This window comes from Bubalus kerabau, chromosome 7, assembly GCF_029407905.1.
Source record: "Bubalus kerabau isolate K-KA32 ecotype Philippines breed swamp buffalo chromosome 7, PCC_UOA_SB_1v2, whole genome shotgun sequence".
Classification (NCBI taxonomy): Eukaryota; Metazoa; Chordata; class Mammalia; order Artiodactyla; family Bovidae; genus Bubalus; species Bubalus kerabau.
In genome coordinates, this window is record NC_073630.1 from 107,976,260 (window position 1) to 107,993,051 (window position 16,792).

The 16,792-nt window shown below is 44.7% G+C and overlaps 1 protein-coding gene across 2 annotated transcripts in view; it reads right to left on the reverse strand.

Annotated features, from left to right (window-relative positions):
* Positions 1 to 16,792, reverse strand: part of STK32B (serine/threonine kinase 32B) — a 399,639-nt gene that overhangs the window by 41,788 nt on the left and 341,059 nt on the right. For both annotated transcript variants that reach the window (XM_055589085.1, XM_055589084.1), the window contains one exon: positions 2,300 to 2,403. In XM_055589085.1, coding sequence (XP_055445060.1) covers positions 2,300 to 2,403 — 104 coding nt within the window. The remainder of the gene's footprint in view (positions 1 to 2,299; positions 2,404 to 16,792) is intronic.

Genomic DNA, 16,792 nt, shown 5'->3' on the forward strand with positions numbered 1-16,792 from the left:
ATCTTTGACTGTTCTAATCCATGTTGTTTTTTTTTTTTTTTTTAATTTTTTATTAAGAAACTGCCTACCAATGCAGGAGACACAGGTTTGATCCCTGGGGCGGGACTGTCCCCTGGAGAAGGAAATGGCAGCCTACTTGGGTATTCTTGCCTGGAGAGGATCCTATTGGGCTACAGTCCATGGGGTTACAAGAGGCAGACATGACTTAGGGGCTAAACAACAACAAATGGCTGATTAATAATGTTGGGATAGTTTCAAGTGAATAGCAAAGGGATATACACATGTATATACACATGTATCCATTCTCCCCCAAACTCCCCTTCCATCCAGCCTGCCATAACATTAAACAGAACTCCATATGCCATACAAGTAGATCCTTCTTGGTTATCCATTTTAAATATAGCAGTGTGTACATGTCCATCCCAAACTCTCTAACTATCCCTTCCCCTCATCCTTCTCTCTGGCAGTCATAAGTTAGTTCTCAAAGTCTGTGAATCTGTGTTTTTTAAGTACGTTAATTTGTATCAATTATTTTTTGATTCCACATATGTGACGTCATATGATATTTCTCCTTCTCTGACTTACTTCACTCAGTATGACTATTTCTACTGACCTGTATTCTGACAGAGAATATACTTTCTGTGGGCAAGCAACCAATCACACTTAGGTGAATTGCTTGCCAAGGTCATTTGCATGACTGATTACATCATAAACAGCATCTGGTGATGCCTGTGTCCTCTGGTTCATATAAATACCATGGGGACCCTCATGTTCCCTCCTTGAGCACGTATATCAAAGAACCAGTACATGACAAAGGAACTGACCAAGGATAGGTAAGCCTGCGTGCGTGCGTGCTCATTCACTTTAGATGTGTCTGACTCTTTCGACCCTGTGGACTATAGCCCATTAGGCTCCTCTGTCCAGGGGATTTCCCAGGGAAGAATACTGGAGTGGGTTACCATGCCCTCCTCCAGGGGATCTTCCCGGCCCAAGGGTTGAATCTGTGACTCCTGCATTCTACTTGTGGGGAGAGGGATGTCAAGGGGAAGGGTCTCTTGCGAAGCTCAGCTGTGGATCGGTGGCAGCTCAAGAATCAGGCCGATTCTTTACCCGCTGAGCCACTAGGAAAGCCCATAGGTAAGCCTTAGGCAAGCCTGTGGGATGTAGTTTTCATTCAGTGCTTGAGAAAACTCATAAGATTACATATATTATTTTTTGCATTCTTAAAAAACCACGTGCCATAATACGTTTTTTGAGGAACTCAGGGGAAATAATTGAGATCAACAGCAGAGAACAGTTGCTTGAACCACAGGGCGATAATGAATAACACTCACATAGCTTGGATGGTTTTCACCTAGCTGTCATCATTCATTCATTCCCATCTCTCATCACCCTGCCCCTATCCTCCAGGAGTGCTGACTGCCAGCTTAAATATGCAGGTGACCGTGGGACAACGTTAAAAGAGCAGCCAGTGATAGGAACTCACTCTCCACAGTCATGTGCTGGGTGCCATTGCTGTGCTGTTCAGTCACTAAGGTGTGCCCGACTCTTTGATGCTGTAAGGCGATTGATACAAGAGCTGTGTGTCCCAGCTGGGCACGTGGATCCTGGGATAACTTCAGTGCGGCAGAATAGAGTGAAAGGATGTTATTATCCTCATTGTATAAGGGGGAAGCCATGGTCCTGAGAGGTTAAGTGGCATCCTTTTCAAACGATATTTGTATAGAGAAAATATGCCTCCAAATTAGTTTGACATAATTCTTCCTGCTAAAATAAAACTGAGCCATTAGTTGCCAAAGAGTTCCCTTAGTCATCTTCAGTTATTAAATTTAAATGAAATAAAACAAAAATACGCACCAAATGCCCCACTTTTATAGGACACTGAGCTAAGTATTCGGGGAAGATTGGGACAAAAATAACAATAGCAAAAAACAAGCAGGAGAGTCTGATCAGGCATGAGTACGTGATGTTGTGGGCTGAAATCATGAGATTGGGGTGATTTGAGTGTTTGAGCTGCCACTGATTCGCAGCTGAGCTTAGCAAGAGACCCTTCCCCTTGACATCCCTCTGCACAAAAGTAGAATGAGAGCCTGGACCAGAAGCTTGTTAAGAGCTTTTTAACACTCAGGACAGTGGATCTGGCACATGGGCCATCAGGACAGACACCCAGGGCTCCTTGCCAGCATGGTGCACCACCCATGGGACATGGCCATCCGACTCTACCCAAGCCTGGTAGGACCTGAGTCCCCCCCAACAACTTCCACAGTCCCCATGTCCACCACACAGACACACATCTTACCCAGCCCCGCAGCAGCTCGTAGGCCGTGACACCCAGGGACCACCAGTCAACAGGGTAGGAGTACCCAGGGCCTCCGTCCACATACACCTGGAACACTTCCGGTGCTGCCAAAGACAGGACAAAAGACATCACTGGGCATCTCACTTGACATGCATCACGCCCAAGAAGGAGGACATGGGGCTAGGAGCTGGACTGCGAGGCTCGCATCCCATCGACGATGCTACGTAGTTACTACCATCTGTAAGTCACAAGCCAGCTTGAGACAAGCTGCAGGCATCGCAGGCAACCCCATGTGACACCTGGGGCAGAATACAGACAGGATTCCCCGGAGTGTGCTGCAGAGGGCGGTCTGCTGGGGAGTCAGGGAAAGCAGCGGGGGAGGAGGGTTTGGTGGAGCATGAATCATGGTCAGCATGGGGAACAAAGTCTGAGTTAAGAGGAAGAGCCTACACCGTCACGGAGCAGGACCCTGTGGGGCTCCTGGGCACAAAGACTTTCTGTGCCCGCCGATTCTTTGATGACAGGAAATGAGCTTTACTCAGCGTCTGTGACCGTCCCTTAGCTCCAACCTGTAGTTTCAAACAGATGCAAAGCAAGGATGGGAGGGGATGCAGAGACAAGGGAGGAACAGACAAGAAACAATAAAGCAGCTTTGGGGCAGAGTCCTGGTCCCCTCTCAAGCGATACACATAACATTTTGGAGCTCTTCTGCAGATACTAAAACCCCCACCAGGTGGGAGAAATTAAGGGTCTGATGTACTAAGTCGCTCCCATTGTATCAGACTCTTTGCGACCCTATGGACTGTAGCCCGCCAGGCTCCTCTGTCCATAGCATTCTCCAGGCAAGAAATACAGGAGTGGATTGCCATGCCCTCCTCCAGGGGATCTTCCCAACACAGGGATTGAACCTGCGCCTCTTACATCTTCTGCATTGGCAGGTGGGTTCTTTACCACCAGCGTCACCTGGGAAGCCCCAAGGGTCTGATGCCCACAAGCAAGTAGACCCCAGACTGGTTAGAACCAGAAGGTGGATGATGCAGACTCTCACTTACCTTACCAATAACCAATCAGCAAAATGTCCATGAGCTTATTATCCTCTTTGAACCATTACTATAAGACCCCTCACTACCCTCTCCAGGTGGGGACACACAGCTTTGAGGGCGTTTGCTCGCTGTGGCCCCCTTTGCCTGGAAAAGCAATTTGTTGTTATTGCTGTTGCTGAGTCGTGTCTGACTCTTTGCAACCCCATGGACTGCAGCACACCAGGCTTCCTTGGCTTTCACTATCTCCTGCTGCTGCTGCTGCTAAGTCGCTTCAGTCATGTCCGACTCTGTGCGACCCCATAGACAGCAGCCCACCAGGCTCCCCCCGTCCCTGGGATTCTCCAGGCAAGAACACTGGAGTGGGTTGCCATTTCCTTCTCTGCACTATCTCCTGGAGTTTGCTCAATTTCATATCCATTGAGTCGGTGATGCTATGTAATCATTCCATCCTCTGCCACTCCTTCTCCTTTTGCCTTCAGTCTTTCCCAGTATCAGGATCTTTTCCAATGAGTTGGCTCTTCGCATCAGGTGGCCAAAGTACTGGAGCTTCAGCTTTAGCGTCAGTCCTTCCAATGAATATTCAGGACTGACTTCCTTTTAGAATTGACTGATTTGATCTTTGCTGTCCAAGGGACTCTCAAGAGTTTTGCCCAGCACCACCCATTCAAAAGCATGAATTCTTTGGTAATCAGCCTTCTGGTCCAGCTCTCACATCTGTACATGATTACTGGAAAAACTATAGCTTAGACTGTATGGACCTTTGTCAGCAAAATGATGCCTCTGCTTCCTAATACACTGTCTAGGTTTGTCATAGGTTTACTTCCAAGGGCCAAGCATCTTTAATTTCATGGCTGAAGTCACCATCTGCAGTGATTTTGGAGCCCAAGAAAATAAAATCTCTCATTGTGTCCACTTTTTCCCCTTCTATTTGCCATGAGGTGATGGGACCAGATGCCATGATCTTAGTTTTTTGAATGTTGAGTTTTAAGCCAGCATTTTCACTCTCCTCTTTCCCTGTCATCAAGAGGCTCTTTAGTTTCTCTTCACTTTCTTCCATTAGAGTGCTATCATCTGTATATCGGAGGTTTTGCTGTTTCTCCCTGCAATCTTGATTCTAGGTTGTGATCCATCCAGCAAAGCAGTAAAGCTATTCTTTCCTACTTCACCCAAAACTCTGACTCTGAGATTTAACTTGGTGTTGGGGTACAGAGGCCAGATTTGGTTCACTCCTAAGGGGCTGAGAAGCTACGTAAATATCAGTCTGCTTTGGCACCAACACCAGGTCAGACGTCCCAACAACCAGAATGGTTAGAGTCCTTGGTGCCTAGTGCCAGTCTCAGCACAATGTTATTTTAGCATAGGTGGGAATCAATACAAAATACCCAGAATAAGTAAATGCACAGAGACAGAAGGCCGATCAGGGGTTGCCAGGGGCTGGTGGAGGAATGGGGCGCAACTGCTCATTGGGTTTCCTCTGGGATGATGAATGTTCTTGAACTAGACAGAGCTGGTGGCTACACAATGTGAATGTACTAAATGCCACTGCGTTTGCTTGCAAACAATTCATTTTAGGTTATGTGAATTTTACCTCTGTAATAAACCAGTGAAGGGTGGAGGTCCCAGAGGGATGGACCCTCACTCCTCAGGGGGCTGCAACTGTCCTGGGGTCCCCTGGGGTCCTGCTGCTTCCTAAGCTGCTGGGAGGTGGTTTCATCACTGCCTCACCCCCAACTCACCAGGCCAGGAGTGCATCTCAAGCTTTAATTGCTCACACTGGCTTCCAGGAGTCTTGGGAAATGCAGGTCCTTTCTAGAAAATTAATTTACAGATGTAATTCCATTTTACAGGTGTCAGAGCAGCCAAGCTCTGCCATGGGGAACCAGGACATGTTGTGATTAAAAACATCTCAGCTCAGTTTTCAGACTGGCATTCAGATGGCGTAAGGGCAGGAAGGGCCAGATGAGGCAGACAAGGGTAGACAACGGATGCTTGAATTTGGCTCTAGATGAGCAGCTGGACACTTGAACCTGTTGTTGTTCAGTCACTCAGTCGTGTCTGACTCTGTGATCCCATGGAATGCAGCATGCCAGGCTTTCCTGTCCTTTACCATCTCCCGAAGCTTGCTCAAACTCATGTCCATTGAGACAGTGATGCCATCCAACCATCTTGTCATCTGTCACCTCCTTCTCCTCCTGCCTTCAATCTTTCCCAGCATCAGAGTCTTTTGCAATGAGTCAGTTCTTCACATCAGATGGCCAAAGTATCGGAGCTTCAGCTTTAGCATCAGTCCTTCCAATGAATATTCAGGACTGATTTCCTTTAGGATTGACTGGTTTGATCTCCTTGCAGTCTAAGGGACTCTCAAGAGTCTTCTCCAGCACCACAGTTCAAAAGCATCAGTTCTTCAGCACTCAGTTTTCTTTATGGTCCAACTCTTGCCATCAATGAACCTGACCCTTGGCCAAATTCTAGCTGCTCTCCAGCAACCCACACCATTTATTTTGTATTTTATAGCAACTGCACCCAAAGATTCTCCTTTCCTCCTCACAACAACCCCCAGGGTCATATTATCATTTGACACGCTTTCCCGAAGAGGTTCAGAGAGGGACAGCAGAGCACATGAAGTCACACAGGAGACAGTGCAGAGCTGAGGTGCACCTTACATACTGGTCAAATTCCTGTTTGAAGTAAGCTTTGCATCAACGTTTGGGTACAAAACCATAATCAGTCTATGTTAGGGAAGATGTTATTGGGAGTTCGGGGAAAAGTCATTTTGGTTTATTTGAGCCTCACCAAGTGGTATGTGTGCTGGGGAATAGGAAGAAGGTTGGTGTGATTGCAGCTGGGTTAACACGTTCTCTTTGCTTCAGTTTGTAAAGCGTGAGCAATAATAAACAGTCTATTCACAGGGTTCTTATGAGGATTAAGGAAAAATGCTGGCTAAGAGCTAAGCCCGATGCCAGGCTGGCCCATTGTGAGTGCTCTGGAAATCTTGGGCATGATTTTTGTTAGTAGAATTGGCATTCAAATGTCCTCTCTTCATCAAACTCAATTTCTCACTGTCCACCCAGTCACCCTGGGGACCATCCTAAATTCCAACCTCCTCAGCCTCATGACTCATCAGTCTCCAGACCCTCTGAGCTTGGCATTCTGGGCATCTTTCCATCTGCCCCTTCCTATCCATCCTAGATCAACCTGAATTCAAAGGTGGTAGTTGTACCTGTTTAGTAAACATCTGGTGAGCGAACATTTGATTTCCTAGCCTCTCGGGGGCACTGAGTTGTGCTATTCTGCATCCCACTCTGGGAGCCTAAGGCTGGGCTCCAACCCAGAGGGGCTTCCTTCCCTGCACCCCAATCTGTGTACTTGTCCTTCTTCCCTCTGTGCGAAGGGTTCTGATAAAGAAGGAGACAGTCATGCTGGCTTGTACAGAACCAGGACTTTGACAGCTGCTGGCCCGGCCCACGTGCTCACACCGGGCCAGAGGCAGGGACACGCTCAGGACTACAGGAGAGGCTGTGTGTCCAGCTGTCCCCATAAAGCCTTGTCATGCCTGGCTGCCCCAAGCCCATCTGGAATTCATGGTAGAAGCAGCATCTGACCAGTTCTGTCTTGGCTGTCCTGACGAGCCAAGTGACAACTATCTGCAGCCTGTGACTCCACTCCCAGAGAAGGTGACAATCTCCCTTCCCCTGCACACCTGGGGCTGAGAGAACATAAACAACATTTATGTCACAATCCATATGCCACCAAAATGACTGCTGTAGTGCCCTGGAACCAGTGTTTAGAAGTGAGGGCATCATAGAGGGTTAGAACTTGAGGGACAGGTACAAGACACACACCTGTCACCATTATTTCATGTATGAATGAATGAGTGTGGAAACAGTCTGCTAGGCGCCGTGTTAAGGATTTTACACATACAGCTCCCTTCATCCTTCCAGTCACCCAATAGAACAAGTGCTGCAATGATCTCCACATTCCAGATGAGGAGGTAGAGGCATGAAGGGGTGTAGTTGGGTGAATGAAAGCGAAAATGTTAGTTGCTCAGTCATGTCTGACTCCTTGTGAACCCACGGACTGTAGCCCACCAGGTTCCTCTGGCCAGGGACTTCTCCAGGCAAAAATACTGGAGTGAGTAGCCATTCCTTTCTCCAGGGGATCTTCCTGATCCAGGGATCCAACCCAGGTCTCCCACATTGCAGGCAGATTCTTTACCACCTGAGCCACCGGGGAAGGTGAATAGTGTCCGCAAAAGACTATATCCAAGTACTAACCTCCAGCATCTGTAAACAGGGCCTTATTCAGAAATAGGGACTCTGCATGTGTAATTAAGGATATCAAGATAAAAGTCATCCTAGATTCAGGGTGGACCCTTCCTAGATTCAGTGTCTGATGACTTTATGAGAAAGGAGCGATTTGGGACACAGAGAAGGCCAATGCAGGAGGCACAAGAGACACAGGTTTGATCCCTGGGTTGGGAAGATCCCCTGGAGTAAGAAGTGGCAACCTGTTCCAGTAGACTCTTGCCTGGAAAATTCCATGGACAGCAAAGCCTGGTAGGCTATAGTCCATGGGGTCGCAGAGTCAGACACCATTGAGCACACATCCTTAAAGCACCCTGAACCACAGATGAAGAAAAAAGAGACACAGAGAGGTAAAGGGGCAAGTTCAGGGCCATCTAGGTGGTGAGTGGAAGAGTGTGGAAGGCTGTTCTTGCAACTTTCTAGAGGGGACTCAATACCACTATCCCACTGTTATGAGCAGTGGCTTTCTTTACAACGCTAAGAGCTGTGCTATTAATGTGCCATTGACTGAGCATCTACCATGTGCTAGAAGCTCTTCAGGTTTCTCTACCTCTATTATTGACTCCTCAGGGAAGCTAATATTTATGGAGCACTATCTGCAGCTGCATGTGCGTGATCTCCTTTTAACCTCAGAAGGACCTTGGGAGGTGAAAATGATCATTATCTCTGTCTGAGGAAGCAAAGCTATGGTTTTTCCAGTAGTCATGTATGGATGTGAGAGCTGGAGCACAAAGAAAACTGAGTGCCAAAGAATTGATGCTTTTGAACTGTGGTGTTGGAGAAAACTCTTGAGAGTCCCTTGAACTGCAAGGAGATCCAACCAGTCCATCCTAAAGGAAATTAGTCCTAAATATTCATTGGAAGGACTGATGCTGAAGCTCCAATACTTTGGCCATCTGATGTGAAGAACTGACTCCATTGGAAAAGACCCTGATGCTGGGAAAGATTGAAGGAAGGAGGGGAAGGAGACAACGGAGGATGAGATGGTTGTATGGTCTCACTGACTTGATGGACATGAGTTTGAGAAAGCTCTAGGAGTTGGTGATGGAAGGGAAGCCTGGCATGCTGCATTCCATGGGGTTGCAAAGAGTCGGACACAACTGAACTGAAGAGGAAGTCAGGCTTGGAGCGGTGACAGACCTATCAAAGTCCCAAGTCTCATTGGAAGCCTGGCTCCCCTCATTCTCCAGTGTCATCCAGAATGATGACCAGAGCCTTGCTCCGTCTCCTTCAATATCCAAACATTTCCCACCATGTTATACCATCTTTATGTGTATGATGAAAAGAAAAATAATGTATCATAAAAAATATATGCACACACACACTACACATATGTGAGGTGGTAAACAACCCGCCTGCCAATGCAGGAGACATAAGAGATGCAGTTTTGATATCTGGGTGGGGAAGATCCCCTGGAGGAGAGCATGGCAACCCACTCGAGTATTCTTGCCTGGAGAATCCCATGGACAGTGGAGGCTGGTGGGCTACAGTCCATAGTGTTGCAAAGAGTCAGACAAGACTGAAGTGACTTAACATGTAGTATATATGTACATACTTTACATGTCTTATAGTACAAAATCTCTCCAAAGTCAATGCATTAAATCTGCAAATTTAATTGGAACCAAAATCAAGAATGTTTATGAAGGTCTAGGAATGCTAAATTTAGGAAATCAAGGTTTTGACATAATCCGAAAGAATGTGTAGTTCGCCATTAACATGCACATTAATAAAAGTGGCTCTTGAATCACAATGCCCCGGCAGCAGCCTTCCTCGCTACATCCCCAGGGTCCTTCATGGTGCCCAGTGAATGCTGAATGCTCTGTGGATACTTGTCAGCCCACGAATGAATACCCTGGGCTGATACCAGGCTCCATGGAAGCGGCTTCTCCAGCATGACCAGTGGCATGAAAAGATCAGCCCTACCTCCCATCAACCATTTCTAGCAGCAGCTGAGCAATTCTGCCAATGCAGGTTTTAAATGGAAAGTGAGTCTGGATTCCAAGTGGCATCAGAGAATTGGCCTTCCAGAAAAGCAAGTACATGGGGTGTTGAATGAAAGAGATCACCTCAAGGCAATGAAAATATGCCTTTGGTGGGTTTTGCCACCTTCAGCTCACCACGCAGAGCTACTTCCTCATTAGACTAAAAATATGGAAAAACTCCCAGAAACCTCCTAAGTTATAATTATTAGCCTGCTGCTTTAGCTCTATGAATATTCCTGAAGGCTTTGATTGCTGCAGTGGAGTGTGACACGCTATTCAATGTCTAGCTTACAAGTTGACTGGCTTCCAGGATTGGCTTCCACAGGTAATTGTGTCCTTCTGGACTGGGAATATAGAATCACCACATTTCAGCCTAGAGGGGACCTTCAAGGTCATTTCCTTTCTCCACTACATTTTGTAGGTGAGGAAGCTGAAGCCTACTGGAGGCATTCCATGGCTTCCAGCCCAGCTGGGACCAGAGCCCAGGCCTCCTGTCCACTGAGCCTCACTTAAGTTTGCACATCCCAGCCAGTAGAATGGCCAGATCTGGACACCTCCACCCAGAAGCCCCACAGGCATGGCATTCTTACTATGCTCAAGCCAAATCCCCCCTCTCCAACTGCCCCTTCTGGGTTCCCAGTCTCTGCCGATGGTCTGCTCAATTGCAAGAGTCAGAAATCAGTCTACGCTTTGATGTGTGCTCAGTTGCTCAGGTATGTCTGACTCTTTGCAACCCTACATACTGTAGCCTGCCAGGCTCCTCTGCCCATGTAATTTTCCAGGCAAGATTACTGCAATGGGTGCCATTCCCTACTCTAGGAGATCTTCCAGATCCAGGGACTGAACCTGCATCTCTTGTGTCTCCTGCACTGACAGGCAGATTCTTTACCATTAGCACCACCTGGGAAGCCCATGCTTTGATGATTTGATTAACTCTTGATTCATCATTGTTCCCTTCCAGAATCTTCCTCTTCTCTCTGATCCTCTTTCATCGCTGTCTGGACTAATGACAGCCCCTCATGCACCCTAGCCTGGGGATGTTTAATCCCACCCACCTGTTCCTGCACTCAATATGTCAGCAAATTTGGAGAACTCAGCAGTGGCCACAGGACTGGAAAAGGTCAGTTTTCATTCCAATCCCAAAGAAAGGCAATGCCAAAGAATGCTCAAACTACCACACAATTGCACTCATCTCACATGCTAGTAAAGTAATGTCAAAATTCTCCAAGCCAGGCTTCAACAATACGTGAACCGTGACCTTCCAGATGTTCAAGCTGGTTTTAGAAAGGCAGAGGAACCAGAGATCAAATTGCTAACATCTGCTGGATCATGGAAAAAGCAAGAGAGTTCCAGAAAAACACTTATTTCTGCTTTATTGACTATGCCAAAGCCTTTGACTGTGTGGGTCACAATAAACTGTGGAAAATTCTGAAAGAGATGGGCATACCAGACCACCTGATCTGCCTCTTGAGAAACCTGTATGCAGGTCAGGAAGCAACAGTTAGAACTGGACATGCAACAACAGACTGGTTCCAAACAGGAAAAGGAGTACGTCAAGGCTGTATATTGTCACCCTGCTTATTTAACTTCTATGCAGAGTACATTATGAGAAACGCTGGGCTGGATGAAGCACAAACTGGAATAAAGATTGCTGGGAGAAATACCAATAACCTCAGATATGCAGATGATACCACTCTTATGGCAGAAATTGAAGAACTAAAGAGCCTCTTGATGAAAGTGAAAGAGGAGAGTGAGAAAGTTGGCTTAAAGCTCCACATTCAGAAAACTAAGATCATGGCATCCGGTCCCATCACTTCATGGCAAATAGATGGGGAAACAGTGGAAACAGTGGCTGACTTTATATTTTTGGACTCCAAAATCACTGCAGATGGTGACTGCAGCCATAAAATTAAAAGACGCTTACTCCTTGGAAGGAAAGTTATGACCAACCTAGACAGCATATTAAAAAGCAGAGACATTACTTTGCCAAAAAAGGTCCATCTAGTCAAAGGTATGTTTTTTCCAGTGGTCATGTATGGATGTGAGAGCTGGACTATAAAGAAAGCTGAGAACTGAAGAATTGATGCTTTTGAACTGTGGTGTTGGAGAAGACTCTTGAGAGTCCCTTGGACTGCAAGATCAAACCAGTCCATCCTAAAGGAGATCAGTCCTGGGTGTTCATTGGAAGGACTGATGTTGAAGCTGAAACTCCAATACTTTGGCCACCTGATGCGATGAGCTGACTCATTGGGAAAGACCCTCATGCTGGGAAAGATTGAGGGCAGGAGGAGAAGGGGATGACAGAGGATTAGATGGTTGGATGGCATCATACACTCGATGGACATGAGTTTGGGTAAACTCTGAGTGTTGGTGATGGACAGGGAACCCTGGAGTGCTGCAGTTCAAGGGGTCGCAAAGAGTCGGACACGACTGAGCGACTGAACTGAACCTGCTCCTGCAACACTTTTCTAAGTCAGTAGCATCAATGAAAGAAAGAGACGGTATGTGTGAATGTGGTGATGATTCAGGCTAGGCTTACTGCCATGACAGCCTCAAGCAAGCTGTCTGGCCTGTTACTTTTTGCCTCGATTTTCTTCATCTGTAAAAAGGAATAACTATATCTGCCACATCATGTTATGGAGAATAAAAAATTGAAGTTCTTCATGTATTTATTAAGCACAAAGTAAGTGCTCTATAAATGCAATATAACATTGTGTTATTATCATGCATATGTTCAAATCACTTAATTAAAATCACTCCAAATTTTTCTGTGTACTCTAGAATAAAAGTCAAACTTCTTAGCATGAAAAATTTATAAAAAATTAGGTTCCAGTTTCCTCATATTTTGGCCGCTGTTTTTATTATGCCTGTTGTGTAACCTACTCCAGTATGCTTGCCTGGAGAATCCCAAGGACAGAGGAGCCTGCTGGGCTACAGTCCATAGGGTCAGACATGAATAAGCAACTGAGTATATGCCAACAGGAAAAAATAGGACATGCTTTATTTTTAATCTTCAGTGATTTGCCTGATAATCTTTACCAGATTTTTATAATCATGAACTCCTATTTATACCTCAAAACCCAGACCAAATTTTACACCCACTGTGGAATGTTCATCAAGTCCCTTCCTGATCCTCAGTTCCCTTCTTTCCCCCTCTCCTGGCCAAGCATATCACTGTTCTGGATTCTTACCAAACCCTTGTCTGTCTGTCCCCTACAGCACTAATCAGGCCATATTGTAATTAAGGATATACACGCCCATTGCCCTCACTGGACTGTGAGCTCTTTAAACAAGGATATGACTAGGTCAGGGTGAAAACCTCAGGGATTAGCATGAAGCTGGTCTAGATAGAGATGCTCAAGGAATCAGAATAGCAAAGAGTTTGAAGTCACAGAATCCTGGCTTTGAATCTCAGTGGCCACCTTTGCTGTTTATCACTGGACAAGCACTTAGCTTCTGCATATGTCTCAGATCCCCTGGGATAATAACAGCCTTTACCCCATAGCGAGATAACATATGGGAGTCATTTAGAACAAGGGCTGATGCAGAGCAAATTCCAAATAGATATAAGCTAGTTATTATTGTATCAATTCATCACCAAATGAGATATGAAATACATCCATAAATGAAAGACCAACTAACGGATGGACATGTTGTACATGTCCCCAGATGATTCAGAGTTCCATCATCATTCTTTGATTAGAGTTTGCAGAAAAGCCGTGAAAGGCAGAGATAAGCAGGATGACTGGCCTCTGTCTGTATCCCTTAGGGTAATTCATGTTCCTTTAGCTTTTTACCTTGGAGATGAAATCAGGTGTCACACACATATTAATTTAAGATGAAATGAAACTGCTGTGTCAATCTGATAATTTCTTTTTATTTGGTGATACAAATAGCATTAATAGCAACAGAAGACTGGTTTTATTAAAGTATGTAAGACACTGTTCCAGTGTGGACCAGTAGGATCTCACCTGTCTGCATAAGAGGAAAAGCAGGGGAAGCTTAATTGGGTGAGTAAATACAGAAGGTCTGATGCTGTTGTTCAGTTGCTCAGTCATATCTGACTCTTTGCGACCTCATGGACTGCAGCACGCCAGGCTTTCCTGTCCTTCACTATCTCCCAGAGTTTGCTCAAACTCATGTCCATTGAGTCGATGATGCCATCCAACCATCTCGCCCTCTGCCGTCTGTTCTCCTGTCTTCAATTTTTCCCAGCATCAGGGTCTTTTCAAATGAGTTAGTTCTTTACATCAGGTGGCCAAAGTATTGGAGCTTCAGCTTCAGCATCAGTTCTTTCAATGAATATTCAGGACTGATTTCTTTTAGGATTGACTGGTTTGATCTCCTTGCAGTCCAAGGGACTCTCAAGAGTCTTCTCCAGCACCTCAGTTAGAAGGCATCAATTCTTTGGTGCTCAGCGTTTTTTTATTGTCCAGCTCTCACATGTGTACATGACTACTGGAAAACCATAGCATTGACTATACTTTGCCTTTGTTGGCAAAGTAATGTCTCTGCTTTCTAATATTCTGTCTAGGTTTGTCATAGTTTCTCTTCCAAGGAGCAAGTGTCTTTTAATTTCACGGCTACAGTCACCATCTGCAGTGATTTTGGAGCCCAAGAAAATAAAGTCTGTCACTGTTTCCATTGTTTCCCCATCTATTTGCCATGAAGTGATGGGACCAGATGCCATGATCTTCATTTTTTAAATCATTTTTTTAATGTTGAGTTTTAAGCCAGCTTCTTCATTCTCCTCTTTCACCTTCATCAAGAGTTTCTTTAATTTCTCTTCACTTTTTGCCATTAGGGTGGTGTCATCTGCATGTCTGAAGTTATGATGAGGTACAGAAATAAATGATGTACCAGTAGCAGAAATCTACTTCATGTGAAATATGTCAGATTAAAGTAACAGATTAACAAAAAAGACCTTTGGAAAGTTTTCTAGAGAATGATGGAAAGTGCTAACTGAAAGCACAGGATTGGAATCCAGTGCATTTTACAGTCAATATGTGAAACGGGATAAACATCCAAATGGCATGTCAGGCTGATTAAGTTCATTTAGACAGTGCTGCTTTCTTAAAGGATTCCAGGATTTCCTGTTTATCTGAGGCCAATATTGCTCATTAAAATTTCACACTGTCCAAAGCTTTGGTGGGTATACAAGAACCACATGATCTGGCCCTGCCATGCCTCCAGGCTCCCTCTCCTTGCCTACTTTATCAGGCCAACATAGCTTCCTTCTAGTTCTTTCTATGTGACAAGCTCCTTCTTACCTCAGGGTCTAGGAAAATACAATTCCATTTCCTGCAATGCTTTTCCACCTTTTGTACTGCACAACATCTACCTGTGCTTTAGAACCCAGCTGAAAGTTCACATCCTCATCAGTGTTATCCTGTCCCCTCCAATCGAATCCATCTGTCTCATCAGCACCTGTCTTTCTGCAACATAATTCTTATAAAGACCTCAAACAATTCTGCTTCTGTTGAAAATGTAAGAGTTGGAAATAGTCACTCCGAGCCTAACAATGGTCATGTATGGATGTGAGAGTTGGATTATAAAGAAAGCTGAGCACCGAAGAATTGATGCTTTTGAACTGTGCTGTTGGAGAAGACTCTTGAGAGTCTCTTGGACTGCAAGAAGATCCAACCAGTCTATCCTAAAGGAGATCAGTCCTGGGTGTTCATTGGAAAGACTGATGTTGAAGCTGAAACTCCAATACTTTGGACACCTGATGTGAAGAGCTGACTCATTGGAAAAGACCCTGATACTGGGAAAGATTGAGGGCAGGAGGAGAAGGGGATGAAAGAGGACAAGATGGTTGGATGGCATCACCGACTCAATGGACATGGGTTTCAGTGGACTCTGGGGGTTGGTGATGGACAGGGAGGCCTGGTATGCTGTGGCTCATGGGGTCGCAAAGAGTCAGACATGACTGAGTGACTGAACTGAATTGAACTGATAACCCAAATACATGAAAAGTGAAATGAAACAGAGAAATTTCTTTAAACATAAATGGCAAAATCTTACTTAAGATTTACATGGTTTTTCTTAAGAAAAAACAGATAGACAGAATTGATCAAGTCTATTAAAGAAATCAAATTCATAGTTAAAACTTTCCTGCAAAGAACTGCATTCCCAAGTGGCTTCAGTGGTCAATTCAATCAAATATGCTAAAAATAATACCAGTTCTCCACAAATTTTTCCACAAAGCAGAGTAGGAGGGAGCATTTTCCAACTTATATTGCCAGCATTCCTCTGATATCAAAATTACACAAGAAAGTTACAAGAAGACTATAAATATTCCCCATGAACCTAGATGTAAATATTGTAAATGAGATACCAGCAAATTGATTATAGCATTATATAAAAAGGAAAATACATTTTGACCATGTGGGATTTACTCTGGGAATAGAAGGCTTGTTCAATATTCTAAAATAAATAATTGTATTTCAAGGGACTATGGAAGAGAAACCATATGATTATCTTAATAGTCACAGAAAAGATATTTGAGAAAATTTGACATTCATTTATGATTTTTAAAAACTTAGAAAATTGGAAATAGAAGGAAATTTCCTTAATCTGATGAAAAGCAACTACAAAAACCTTATAGCTAATATCATACCCAGCAGCAAGACAAACAGACAAAACCCCACAACTAATTGATTTAGGACAAAAATCAGGATCAAGACCAAGAGTAAATGTTCTAGACAGGGCAATAACACAAAGAAAGGCATGCAGATTGGACAGGAGAAAGTAAAACTGCCTTTACTGCCTACATAGAAAATTCAAAGAATTTACTAAAACACCTGCTGGAACTGATAAGTGAATTTAGCAAAATTACAGGATATCAGGTCAACACACAAAAATCAGTTGTGTCTCTAAAGATTAGCAATGAATGACTTGGAACTGAATTTTTAAAAAATACACCATTTGGATAGCATCCAAAATTCATAAGATAGGCCTAAGTGAGTGAGTGAAGGTTGCTCAGTCCTGTCTGACTCTTTGTGACTCCATGGACTATACAGTCCATGAAATTCTCCAGGCCAGAATATTGGAGTCGGTAGCCTTTCCCTTCTCCAGGGGATCTTCCCAACCCAGGAATCAAACCTGGGTCTCCTGCATTGCAGGTGGATTCTTTACCAACTGTGCTATGAGGGAAGCCCAAGA